The sequence below is a fragment of the Buteo buteo genome, chromosome 10 (assembly GCF_964188355.1).
Source record: "Buteo buteo chromosome 10, bButBut1.hap1.1, whole genome shotgun sequence".
NCBI lineage: Eukaryota > Metazoa > Chordata > Aves > Accipitriformes > Accipitridae > Buteo > Buteo buteo.
The window spans coordinates 38,925,136-38,937,414 of record NC_134180.1 but is presented as its reverse complement, the minus strand read 5'-3'; the positions used below and the strand labels follow the sequence as shown (position 1 = coordinate 38,937,414).

Here is a 12,279-nt window from a genome sequence, read left to right as displayed (position 1 = left end):
CTGGCCGGGGCTCCGACCCTGCCCCGGACCCCCCCCCGGCCCCTGGCCGGGGCTCCGACCCTGCCCCGAGCCCCCCACCAGCCCCGGCCGAGGCCCCCCCCGCCGCCCCGGGGGCCGAGGTGCAGCCCACGGCGGGGCAGCGGGCCCCGGGCGGGGGCCGGCGGCCGAGGCGATGAGGGGAGAACGGGGCCCGCCGAGCGCAGCCAATCGGCGGGCTCAGCGCCTGGTCCGATCTCCCCGGAGCTCTCTCATTGGCCTCTCCCCTCCCCTCGCCTCACGGCGGAGGCCGGCGAGGGCCAATGGGAGGCGGGAGGGGCGGGAGGCGGGGCGGGGCTGGGCGGCGAGCGCGCGAGCGGTATGGAGGGGTCCCGGCGGCCGTGAGGGAGCGCGTGCGGGCGGCGGTCGCCATGTCGCCGGTGTGGTCGCTGGGCGCGGGGCTGCTGCTGCTGCTGCTGTGGGTGAGGCACCGGGGGCTGGAGGCCGTGCTGGTGCACCACCGCTGGGTCTTCGTCTGCCTCTTCCTCCTGCCGCTCTCCATCCTCTTCGACGTCTACTACCAGCTGCGCGCCTGGGCCGTCTGGCGCCTCCACAGCGCCCCGCGGCAGCACGCCCAGCGCGTCCGCCACATCCAGGCGCAGGTGAGACCCGGCCGGACCCCCCGCACCCCCCGCCCCGGGCCGGGGGGAGAGCTCGTCCCCCGTCCCGCTCCTTGCCAGCCTGCCTCCCCGCTGCGGTCTGCACCGGCGATGGACGGGGCCTGGCGGCCAGGCCCCCCCCCCGCCCCGGTCCCCCGCCACCTCTCCCGGAGCAGCCGGGTCAAAATCCAGCCTCGAATCCGGTTACGGCAGCCGGAGCGGGAAAAAGGAAACGACCAAAAGCCAGCGGGTGTTTCTGCTCCTGTGGGTTTGGGGTTGTTTTTTTTTTCCCCCGTCTGAAACTTCTGGCGAAGTTGCGGCGTCAACAGCTGGCAAGTCCAGGTGCGGCCGTCCGGCTGCTGTCCTTGTAACATCCTTAGAGACGTGCTGTGAACCTCTCTGTACGCTCACACGGCTCCGGCACGTACGTGTGTGCGCGGGTGTAACGTGAAAATGTTAGTCTTTGAAGGGTTGGCTTAATACCGTGCTTCAATACCACTTACACCCGGCTTCTCGGCATTGTTGGTTCCAAGAGACGATTGAAGGGGAGCTGAAACTTTTCTTCCACCCTGAAATGCAGATTTCTTTAATGTTTCTGTGCTGTCTAATATTTATGATAATTCTGTCACGTCTGCTTCTGTTCTCTTCCTTGCCTGTCATGTTCATTGCAGCTACAGATGGGTATTAATGTGCACGGAGTTATTCTTTGAGGGTTTGAGGTTGGCTTTTTTATCACCAGCTGTAGTAGCAGTCGAGCTTTGAAGAAAATGCTGCAACTGATGTTTTTTCCCCAAATGTTAACCACTGCGGCTTTGCAAAATTCATGGATCATGTGTATGGCTTAGAAATTTTCCCTCCCAACTTTTCTCTCTTTGCCTGTTCATTTTCGGGCTCAGACCATTTTCTGGTATGTTTAGGAGGAGGCATTGTTTCATTAAACTTCACAGAACTGACATTATTTATGACAGTGATAATACCTCCCTTTGAGTATAGGTTTTCCTGTGGATTTTTAAAACTTCCATTCTAGTTTTCTGAATCCCATCTCTAAAAAACCCCCAAAGCTACAGGGTATTAGGAATGCTTCCTCTACACAGACCCCTCTAGTTGTATTTTATTTAGAAGTTCAGAGGTCTGCAGAGAGACTTCCAAAGCGTCACTACTCAACATAGAGACATCCAGTTTCTTCGTTACTTGCAGGTAACATGCGTAGATGAGTAACATTTCTGAATGCTTTTTCACAGTGAGGGAAAAATGTTTCTGGTATACATTATTGACAATGTAAGGCGTGTATGCCTTACAGCGTCAGTTCAGTTGTTACCTCTTGCAGGTTCGGGAATGGAAAAATGAAGGCAGCAAAAGGTACATGTGCACTGGCCGGCCTGGCTGGTTGACTGTATCACTTCGTGTTGGGAAGTATAAGAAGACTCATAAGAACATCATGATAAACCTAATGGATGTTCTGGAAGTGGACAAGGAAAGACAGGTAACAAATTCATCACAAAGCTTTTGTACCGTATTTGTAGCTGAAGACAAGATTAGATTCCATAAAGAACAAAGGATTTTTGTACCAGTAGACCCACCAAATTTCAGGTTTTACAATGTGTGCTTGGATCATTCTATCCAAAAAAACAGCATATGGAATTGCTTAGCTTTTATGTGCCGAAGTCTGAAAGACCAGATTGATTTATGGTTTTGGGGACTGAGCAGCAAGATGTTGAGGCAGAGGAGGAATCACTAAACAGTTTCAACTATTTTTAGTAGTGCTCTTAGGAAAGTAAGTCTCTGAATTCTGATAGCAGATGGAAGTACAATCCAGTTAGCCATATTTTGTCATCGTTAATGCTGAACACTTAATTTACCCTTTTTTGGGGGAACTGGGTTTTTTTGCTTTTTAGGTTGTTCGTGTGGAACCTTTGGTGACCATGGGCCAGTTGACTGCACACCTGAATCCCATGGGCTGGACTATTCCTGTGGTACCAGAGCTTGATGATCTTACAGTAGGTAAGGGTCATTGTGGTGACAAGAGACTCACTGATTTTGCTGCATTTTCATTAGCTTTTTATGCAGTAACATGTTGCATTATTTTAAAGGTTCTGGAAATACTCTGTTGAACCTTATGTTCTATTGTGGTATTTATGTTATAAGCACTTCCTTTTTTTTTTTTTTTTGTCTTAAAAGTCATGCCCAGAGCTTAAAAGTGAGGTTTTCTTCTCGTAAACCACCTCCATTTTGGAGTGTGTGTCATTTGATTTGTTATGTGCTCTCTTGTTAAGGTGGCCTGATCATGGGAACTGGCATTGAGTCTTCATCCCATATCTATGGACTTTTTCAACACACCTGTGTGGCCTATGAACTTGTTCTTGCTGATGGAAGCCTTGTGAGATGTTCACCAGTAAGACAAAATGTTATTTTGCTATCATTTACAATGTGGTTGACAGTTATCGGTATGGATATATGATTTAGTATGACATACTTTTTGCAGACTGAAAATTCAGACCTATTTTATGCAGTGCCTTGGTCTTGTGGTACTCTGGGTTTCCTGGTTGCAGCAGAAATAAAAATGATTCCTGCCAAGAAATATGTCAAAATACATTATGAGCCTGTGAGAGGACTGCATAAGATTTGTGAAAAGTTCGCTGAAGAATCTGAGAAAAAGGAGAATAGTTTTGTGGAAGGACTTGTGTATTCTTTGGAAGAAGCAGTCATCATGACAGGAGTCTTGACTGATGAAGCTGAGCAAAGCAAGGTAACTAAAGGGAAATTACAAAGAAAAAAAAATGCCCCCAAAGTTTAACTGAAGCTGTACAATATGCCAGTGTAAAGCCAGAATCATTATAAGATTGGAACAATCTCTTAACATGGGATTAAAAGTTAGATCTGTCCATCAGAATATCTTAAATTACAGCTCTTTGCTACTACAACAGAGCCTGTACTCGAAATCTCTTCAATTGATAAGAAATAACCCACTGATTTCATTATTCTAGCAAATAATTTTGTCTACAGCCTTTTCATTGCAGTACCTAAGGAGGAAGCTTTTCGCAGCAAGCTTTTAATACAGTTAATGTTGGTAAAACACATCAGGGACATTTACAGGAGGGACATGCTAACTGTTCACTGCAACCCTCAACCCAAATGTTTCTCCTCTGCCATAATGAGACTTTGGATTAATGATGGGTTGAGAGATCAGTATTTTAGGTATCCATTTCTGTCACATTCATGGTCTCTTAATCAGCTTGTAACAGGCAAGCCTTAGCAAGCCTGATTTAAATTAAACCTTAATAGCAAGAAAGGTAAGAAGGAGCCATGCATGTGGAGAAGTGAAGGCTCCCTAAATCTTTTGTGACAGTCTCATTCAAACTGTCACAGAGGATATAACATTGATTCTTCACTGTAACGGAATTTGGGGACATAATTAATGTTGTCTAGTAAGGTGTAACTGTTACCTGTGTTGGTGTTTGCTAATGAATGCGTGTTTTCTTGTAGATAAACAGAATTGGCAACTACTACAAGCCGTGGTTCTTTAAGCATGTGGAGAAGTATTTGAAAGCTGACAGGACTGGAGTAGAATACATTCCCTCAAGACATTATTACCATAGACATACACGCAGTATCTTCTGGGAGCTCCAAGTAAGACCAGTTCCAAAACTAAAATAACATCTGCAGGAAGGTACTCTGGTCTTTCACGGTGTAGGTAAAATGTACCTTGTTCCCCTTCGCCACACTTCTGTCTTTCATGGCAGAGAAAACCAGTGAAGTTTATGGCAAATTTAAAAGTCCTGCGTTTGGGCAAAATAAATCTAAAGGCACTTTGTTATATATAAGGTGTTATATTATAACCTCCTAATTTCCATTTTAGTGCTTTTCTGAATTCAGACCTTAAGTACGTATTTCAGTGTTAAGCTTTTATAGCTACTTAGTGATTTCCAAAGGCAGACAGTGGAAGAAACATGAATGTGAAATTATGGCTGAAAATTTGCCCTGCCTAAAATCAGAACACTAATTATACAGTAAGGTCATTAATTTGAATTGCATAAAGTATACGTTGTGATGTACATTTACGCAAAACTTTATTTGGCATTCTGAAATACTCCCATTGTGAAATTTTGAATCTCTGGCGTGAGATACTGGATCCTTTCAGCTCCTGGAGACGTTAAACAGGAGTTGGCTGTGCAGGAAGTACTTAAAAATTTACAGCTTTACAATTTTTTTAAGACCTGACCTTATATGTGTTTATTCTTGCAAGAGTTGTGTAAGTTTGGCTTCTTACGTGCTCCTTCCTGTTTTAAGGAATAGCTGTTTTAAGATAATAGCCTACTGTTCTCTGAACTTCATTCTCTGAACGTATTTGTGAGCTGAGTGTGTTGTGATTCATATGACTGAAAATCAATCATTGTAACTAGAGGAGGCTTAGGACAAGGCTGTGTAGCTAAGTTCGGTACAGGCCTCTCTTACTTATTCGTATTTGTATTATAGTAGTTTAGCAAAAGTAGCAGCAGTCAAATTTATTGAAAATCTGGCTTAATATTGCTCTGAGGATTCTGAAGTATTGTCTTTTGGTTCACTTACACATTCTTAAGTCAAACTTTTTTCTTTCCTCTTTAAAGGATATCATTCCTTTTGGCAATAACCCCATTTTCCGTTACCTGTTTGGCTGGATGGTTCCTCCAAAAATCTCTTTGTTAAAACTCACCCAAGGAGAAGCTATTCGAAAGCTGTACGAGCAACACCACGTTGTACAGGACATGTTGGTGCCAATGAAGAGCCTTGAGAAATCTATCCAAACCTTCCATGCTGACCTTAATGTAAGATCACGTGTTTTTAAAATGTAGTGAATCTTGGACTGTGTGTAATAAGAGGTGTGACTGTTGGTCTCAAGGCGTAATAGTCTGCTTGTGTAAAAGGTCATTATCGTATCCTGGGTAGTACTGTGCTTTGTGAGTCTGTGATGCAAGGCGGCAGAAGAAATCAACACAGCTTTCTCAAAAAAGAATAAAAACATGAGATTCAAATGTTAGTAGAAGGCAAATATTTCTAAAAGGTTTCATCACTTAATAAAACTTGAACTGATTTTTCTTTCACCTGAAATCTCTGGTGGTCTCACTAAACCCCAACTGTGGGAATTAATCTCCCTTTCTTGCTTTTATTTCTGAATTTATTTTGGTTACTATAAAAAGTACAAACTTGGAAATTTCAATTTTGGACTGACCTGGAAAAGAAAACTCTTCATTGTCTTTTTACTCAGAAAGTGTATTCAGTTGTTGCTTCGGGATCAGGGATTTTTTTTTTTATTTTAATTTCAAATATTTAAGGGGGAGGAGATGTAATTCTAGGAGGACATTGCACATATTCTGAGCATCTGGATCTATTTGTGTTATCGTCATTAGAAAGTGGAGCTAAGAACCACAGCAAGAGAACTGGAAAGGAATAGCTGTGTAAGTTTCGATCCCAAATTGGGAAGAAGTCCTCTTAACTCTTCATTTTGTTACCTTTACTAGGAGATAGCTTAAAGGATTGTTTTGTTAAAAGTAAGTGATAAAGTGTTTTCTTACCTCTGCAGGTGTACCCTCTTTGGTTATGTCCTTTCATATTGCCCAATAATCCTGGTATGGTCCACCCAAAAGGGAATGAAACAGAGCTCTACGTGGATATAGGAGCTTATGGAGAGCCCAAAAGGAAACAATTTGAGGCCAGGGCTTCAATGAGGCAAATGGAGAAGTTTGTAAGAAGTGTGCATGGGTAAGGATCCCACTCCTTAGAATAGTAATAATGCCATATAATTTATATTGCCATGTGGTTTAATCACAGTTATTTAATCCTACGGCACTTCAATATTGCAATCATTTAACAACCACAATAATTGGAAACTGATTTTAATTACTAATTCTGATATTATGATTTTTAAATATGATTTTACTTCCATCATTTGATTGCAAAACCAAACAGATGAGCACACTGGCTGAAGTTCTTGCAACGTATTTGGGAGCTGGGTAGCTTCAGGTCGCCTGTGCATTCTTTCAGCTCCAGGCTGCTGCAGGAGTAGAGTCTCTGCTGCAACAAAATACATCCATGCAACCAGGTGCAGAAAGACCTCAGCAGGTCTGTGCTGACTGTACATAAACAAATTGCTGTCCAGAAGTGGCGTTAGCGTGGGTCGGTGACCGCTCTTAGCAAGGCTGGCTAGCCCAGCCCTCGGGAAGGCAGCCGCTGAGCTTGCATACTGGAGCTGACTTGTTTCAGGTCGTTTCAGAGCTTTTGGCCGCAGTTGGCTGCAGTCCCTCCAGGAATCCCACAGGCTGTTAAAGTTTGGACAGCTTCCCCGCCTGCCCTTGGGACCATTCTGCTCCCTGCAGTCCTTGCAGCGTCATGCTGCAGCTCTGCCCCGTCCTTGCGCTGGTGTGTCCTTGCACAGGCAGGCCAGCCTTGACTCTTCCCTGCAGCCCCTGTGCGGTGGTGGGAGTCTTTCCTCCCTCATAACTTGTACTTCCATAGCTTCCTTTTCCCTGCCCCGACTGTTATTACATAGGACCGCAGTAGGCGTGAGATATGTGCCCGCCATCTGTCACAGACTCATGCCAGCCTGATTTGCTGTAGTAGTGTCAGTGGAGAAGCAGTTACAGGCTTGTTTCTCAGGAACAAAACAACAACTACACAGTATTTTTACACCATCAGTACAATTTATCCACATTTCTATTTTGACCTACTTCTCAGTCTAACAGTGATTATATCCCGTGTGGCTGAGTAACAGTGGTGAGTCTGCTTCAAGATGATTTGGAGAGTGTAAATGACTTTTAGCTGCAATAAGTGATCTGCCAGAGAACAAAGCAACCGAAAGTTAATTTTAAGCTTTTTTTAATTAACTTTAAATTAAGCTTTTAATTTAAAGCTCTTTACTAACAAAGTTTTGTCTATTCTCTACCTGTCACTGGGAAACGAACAATGGATAAATGCTTAATCTTACAGTTTCGTAATCACACACAACAATAGAGCTTTTATGTAATAGTTCATGTTTTACTGCTGTACTCTGATGCTAGCTGCATTTTAGAGAGCACAATATGAAAGTAAGGAAGAGTCCACAGCTACATAAGGATTTCATTTATTTTTGTAAATGGACTTTTGTTGCACTGTGCTTCATTTACACTATAAATTTATCTTCTTGGCCTGCTCTGATTTGGCAGGCTTTTGCCTTCCTAGTTGTATTCTCAATGTCCGGTTCAAAGAAATCTTAAAAAGCCAAAGAATGTATTGCTACATCTGCCTTGAATGCATTTGGTAACACAGGCTAATACAAGACGCCATGACTGTACCTCCATGGATCATAAGAAAGCATGCAGAAAAAATACTTCCTTTTTTTGAAGCTGGAATTAAAAGGTTTCGAATGGGAGAAAAAGGAAAGGAGGCTTTCAAAAGCAGTTAGAAAAGTATTTGTCAGGGAGAATTTAGGTTATGTGTGGTTTTCGGTGCAAGGAGCCAGACTCTTGATTTGGGGGAACTTTTGAAGTTCTCTCTAGACTTGTGTTCCTGTGAACACAGGTTGCTAGAATACAAGTTGCCAGAAGATCTGACTGCAGATGGTTAGGATGCCTAAACATGAACCACTGTTTTATACTTTTAGTCCTTCTCCTTTTCTCTTTGCAGTAGCAAAACTAATGAAAGTATGAATACATTGATGGCTAAAGAAGTGTTCTGAACCGTATTTTAAAAGCAACAGTTATTTCAATTGCTTTCTTTTCCCATCTTCCCCTTCACCAAAACAACTGTGGTGACTGCTGTTTTCACCATTACATGTTATTTCCTCTTGCAAAAGAGATCATGGTAATGTTAAATCCACAAAATAGAATTGGCTGAGTGTCCCAGTGTAATCCATGTGAGCAATTACATTTGCTTGTTTTTAAAAAGCATTTTTGATGGGTTTTTTTGTTTCATATTTGCTATTCATAGCTTGCCCTGAAGTTTTTTTTTAATAATCTATTTCAAATCTTGTGGCACAATTAATATTGAATCTCTGTCTCTCTATTTTTTTTATTTTTCCCCTCTCCAGTTTCCAGATGCTGTATGCGGATTGCTATATGACCCGTGAGGAGTTCTGGGATATGTTTGATGGTTCGTTATACCACAAGCTGAGGGAGCAAATGAATTGCAAGGATGCCTTTCCAGAAGTGTATGACAAAATCTGCAAAGCTGCAAGGCACTGAGCCTGGATGATCTAATCAAGCAATCAGGGAAAAATGAATTTACCTATAGTTAGTCAGTATATCCTTTAAAAAAAAAAAGCTTTATTGCTCTCCAAATAAGCTCATTCTTGTTGATGTTTAAAGGTATGAATTCCTGCTTTATGAATTTATGTTTAGTATTTCTTCGTATGTTTTAAAACCAATTTTCCAAACTCAAAGTGATTGTTTTTAAGAAATCTTAAGTGCTAGCCTTTGTATCTAATGTAGTGACATAGGTGAATTCACCTATTTCCAAGCATAAGAAAAATAATTGGAAAGGATGAAGACACTGGAGTTACACCAGCTGTATACTATAGCTATATTTAACATTTTGAAAATGGTAGGGAGGGCTCAGAAATAGGTGCCAAAGCTGAACGCATTGTCAAATTAATCATGATGTTAAAAACATTTGCCTCCAGTCGGTAACCTGTAGGACAGCTTAGCGATGGTACCATAATCTTCCGGCTGTACAGCACTGCATGATGTTGTGTGGTACTATACTGCTTGGGTTGTACTGTACCATAATCTCAGCAGAGCAGTTAAACTCCCTAATGGTGGCCTCAGTTTCAAAATTGAGCATTGAGGTGTGAAGAAAATGCTTTTTACTTGTGCCTATCAGATTTGTACTGATTTTGATTATAAAGTGTAAGTGAATGTAGGTTTTAGGTATTTTGTAATTGGCTAACAGTGCATTGGTTTTTTGCCCCAAAATATCAATGTTCTGGCTTCATAGACTACTGAAAAAATTGCTGCTATTTCATATAGCCAAGTTTTAATTTCATTTTTTACTTGTTGTGGGTCAGTTTATTTGGATTTTTTGGGGTTTGTTTTGGGTTTTTTTTTGGCGGGGGTTTTGGTTGTTGCTTAATTTTAGTGCCTTATAAATACGCAGTTGGAGGAAGACGTGGGTTATTTTCAGACCGTTCTGTTCTGGCCAGTAGGAAACGGAAGTCAAGGCTTTACACGAGGTTTGTTAGAGCAAGTGGCTCTGGATAAGAAGAACTCTTGTTGTGAATCTTGATATACACAGGCTTTGGTTCTGACTCGAGTGACATTTTTGCTTTTCGTTTTAGCTGGATTAGGTTGATAGGCTTTGTAAAAGGACTGTTTCAGTCACCTGGAGAGGAAATCAACAGCAAGTACTGTTCAGTTCCCCTTCTGCTGCTCACTGGTGAAAACGGCACAGTCACGCACTTCGTACAGTGTAGCGTAGAAGCGTGGAAATGTTTTGACCCCGTAGCCAGAAACACGGTTCCGAACCAAGCCCGTGTCTTGTCCAAGCAGTACTCTAAATTGTTACTTGAAACGTTACTGAGCTCGAGGGAAAAGAAAGTAATTTTCTTGAGGCTTGCATAGGGGGTAACATGAAGAACTTTTTAAACAGTTACCAGTGGGAGGCGTTGTCATTTTTATACGAGTGCTAAACCAATGATTTTATTTATTGATAGATGGATGTTTATGGTCCAGATGAAACCAATGATAAAGCAGTAACAAGAATAAGCTTGACCTGTTACTCAGTGATGCATGCTGGGCAAGCTGTGTGCAAATAAGGTACCCCTTAAAATCCCCCGCAGGGGACTGGTAGCAGGGGCAGCCTGCCAAGGGGAGACGCAGCCAATGCAGAGGGCCTGCAGTGCTGCCCAAGCCACGGAGCCGGACAGGAGGTGGAGCTGTGTCAGTGATCCAGGAGCGCCTGCTACGCCGTTCCAGGCTTCGGGGTACGCGGGAAGGCAAACGCTGGTTCTCGGGGTGTAACCTGCCCTCCTGCCCCTGTGAGGGAAGCGGCACGAGAGCCGTTTCCTTGTCCCTGGCGCAAAGCTACGATTTAGCCCAGTGCTCTTAAGATGATCTGCACAGAGCAAGAATGGGTTGGGTTAGCTTTTAAGGGGCGATGTTAAAACGGCTAGAGGATGTGCAAATACTTTTACTTAGGCTGTGTTTCTCTCACTTCTCTACTGATGATCTTTAGGTATGCACTGTATTTGTTTTTTCATTTCTTAATTTATTGGCAAACTTTGTATGTCGTGATTGGGTACTGTAACTGTATCAGTCACACACATGCACATGCATAATTGCTGTTGCTCTTAATTTTTGGTTGTATGGGCTGTTTAAAATAAAGATCTAGCCAGCATACTGTTCAAAGTGGTGTCTTTTAATGAATGATTATTTACTTTTCAACAGTTCTGCTTATCATTTCTCTTGCTTATTGTATTGCTACAAATGGTCAGCGATTACTGAGAAAAGCTGCTGCCTGGGTAAGAGACCAGAGGCATTGTGAGGCTGCTCGGAGATGAGGACCCTAGTGCTGCAAGCAGCTTTGAAGGAATGTCTTTGAAGACTGCAAGACTGCAAGTCTACTCTTATCTGTGGCCCGAGACACACCTGTACAAAACAAACACCTTATAGCTGAGCCTTAACCCTTCCCTTATGCCCCACTAACTCCACATTGCCTCATGATGCCAATTATCCTGATTTCCACCCCCCTGCCCCACCTCATTCTTTTCCCGTGACATTTTGTCCAAGGAGAACAAAACCCCATTTTGGATTTAGGTGCTACAGCTGTTGACATGGATAGCTACTTCATTCTTCTCACTTCACACTAATGAAACTAATCCCTTGTTTGAACGATCAGCCGCAGAAGCAAGGATGACGATTCAGTGCCCTCTTCAGCCTGAGGAGTTTCACATCCACATCTTTGGTTTCCTTGAAAAAATGCCTTCACAGCAGCTCTGTAGGCTTAGTCAGAGGTATTCCTGCCCCTCCCTTGGTCGCAGCTGGTGCATCCTCTCCCAATGCTCTCTTCCCAGAGAGAAGCTCCCAGGCTTTCTCCCAAAATCCAGGCTGCCAAATGCCTCAGCCCCACTGAAACCGCAGTTCAGGTGCCAAAGCCCTGCGTTCCTTTAATCACCTTCTGTGGTGGCCCTGACTTACGCTGCATTTCACGATCCTCTCTTGTTATCCCAGCAGCGTTTCCGCACCCTGCGCTCGCCCACATCACTGCTCGGGCATTTTTCCCTTCAGAGACCTCCTTCCTCCTTTGCTTGCCTCTCTAGAACAATAATCATTATGTCCTTAAATCACTGCAGTTTTACCTGTGTTCAATTATCTCCCCCACCAAAGGATAATTGCAGATTAATTAGCATACTTAATCAGCCTCAACTAACATGTAATTACACCTAGATTTAATTATTCCAGTCTGGTCTAAACCATAGTGTGAGACTTCATAAAGGTTAACTCCTAAGTGAAACACCCCACTCCCAGTACATTTTTACAGCCATCCTTTGTTACCACTGACACAGCTCTCCCTTTCACTTTGTCCGTTGCCTCTAGGTTTTAATATCCTACAAAATTTGAAATGATGACGCTAAATTCACCCTAATTCCCTCCAGCTGCTTATAAACATTTGCATTGTTAATTCAAGCGAAGCCGTACGT

General features: G+C 43.2%; 1 protein-coding gene across 2 annotated transcripts; it reads left to right on the top strand.

Moving 5' to 3' along the window:
- The first annotated feature begins 337 nt into the window (after positions 1–337).
- DHCR24 (24-dehydrocholesterol reductase) lies at positions 338–10,976 on the top strand. Of its 2 annotated transcripts, none has more exons than XM_075037179.1 (9): positions 338–638; positions 1,963–2,118; positions 2,531–2,636; positions 2,909–3,027; positions 3,118–3,381; positions 4,119–4,262; positions 5,240–5,437; positions 6,193–6,371; positions 8,674–10,976. In XM_075037179.1, the coding sequence occupies exons 1-9, from the start codon at positions 408–410 to the stop codon at positions 8,825–8,827; spliced, it is 1,551 nt and encodes a 516-aa protein (XP_074893280.1). In that variant the 5' UTR covers positions 338–407; the 3' UTR covers positions 8,828–10,976. The 2 variants fall into 2 exon arrangements, with proteins under 2 accessions (XP_074893280.1, XP_074893282.1); XM_075037181.1 differs by having other exon boundaries at positions 536–638; positions 1,985–2,118.
- The last annotated feature ends 1,303 nt before the right edge of the window (positions 10,977–12,279 follow it).

What these genes read in the sequence shown, in the direction of transcription:
- DHCR24 (XM_075037179.1), top strand. Translation starts at nt 408, where the DNA reads ATGTCGCCGGTGTGGTCGCTGGGCGCGGGGCTGCTGCTGCTGCTGCTG. An exon ending in AAGTGGACAAGGAAAGACAG is followed by an intron (nt 2,119 to 2,530) that starts GTAACAAATTCA and finishes TTTGCTTTTTAG; the next exon opens with GTTGTTCGTGTGGAACCTTT. An exon ending in GTATCTTCTGGGAGCTCCAA is followed by an intron (nt 4,263 to 5,239) that starts GTAAGACCAGTT and finishes TCCTCTTTAAAG; the next exon opens with GATATCATTCCTTTTGGCAA.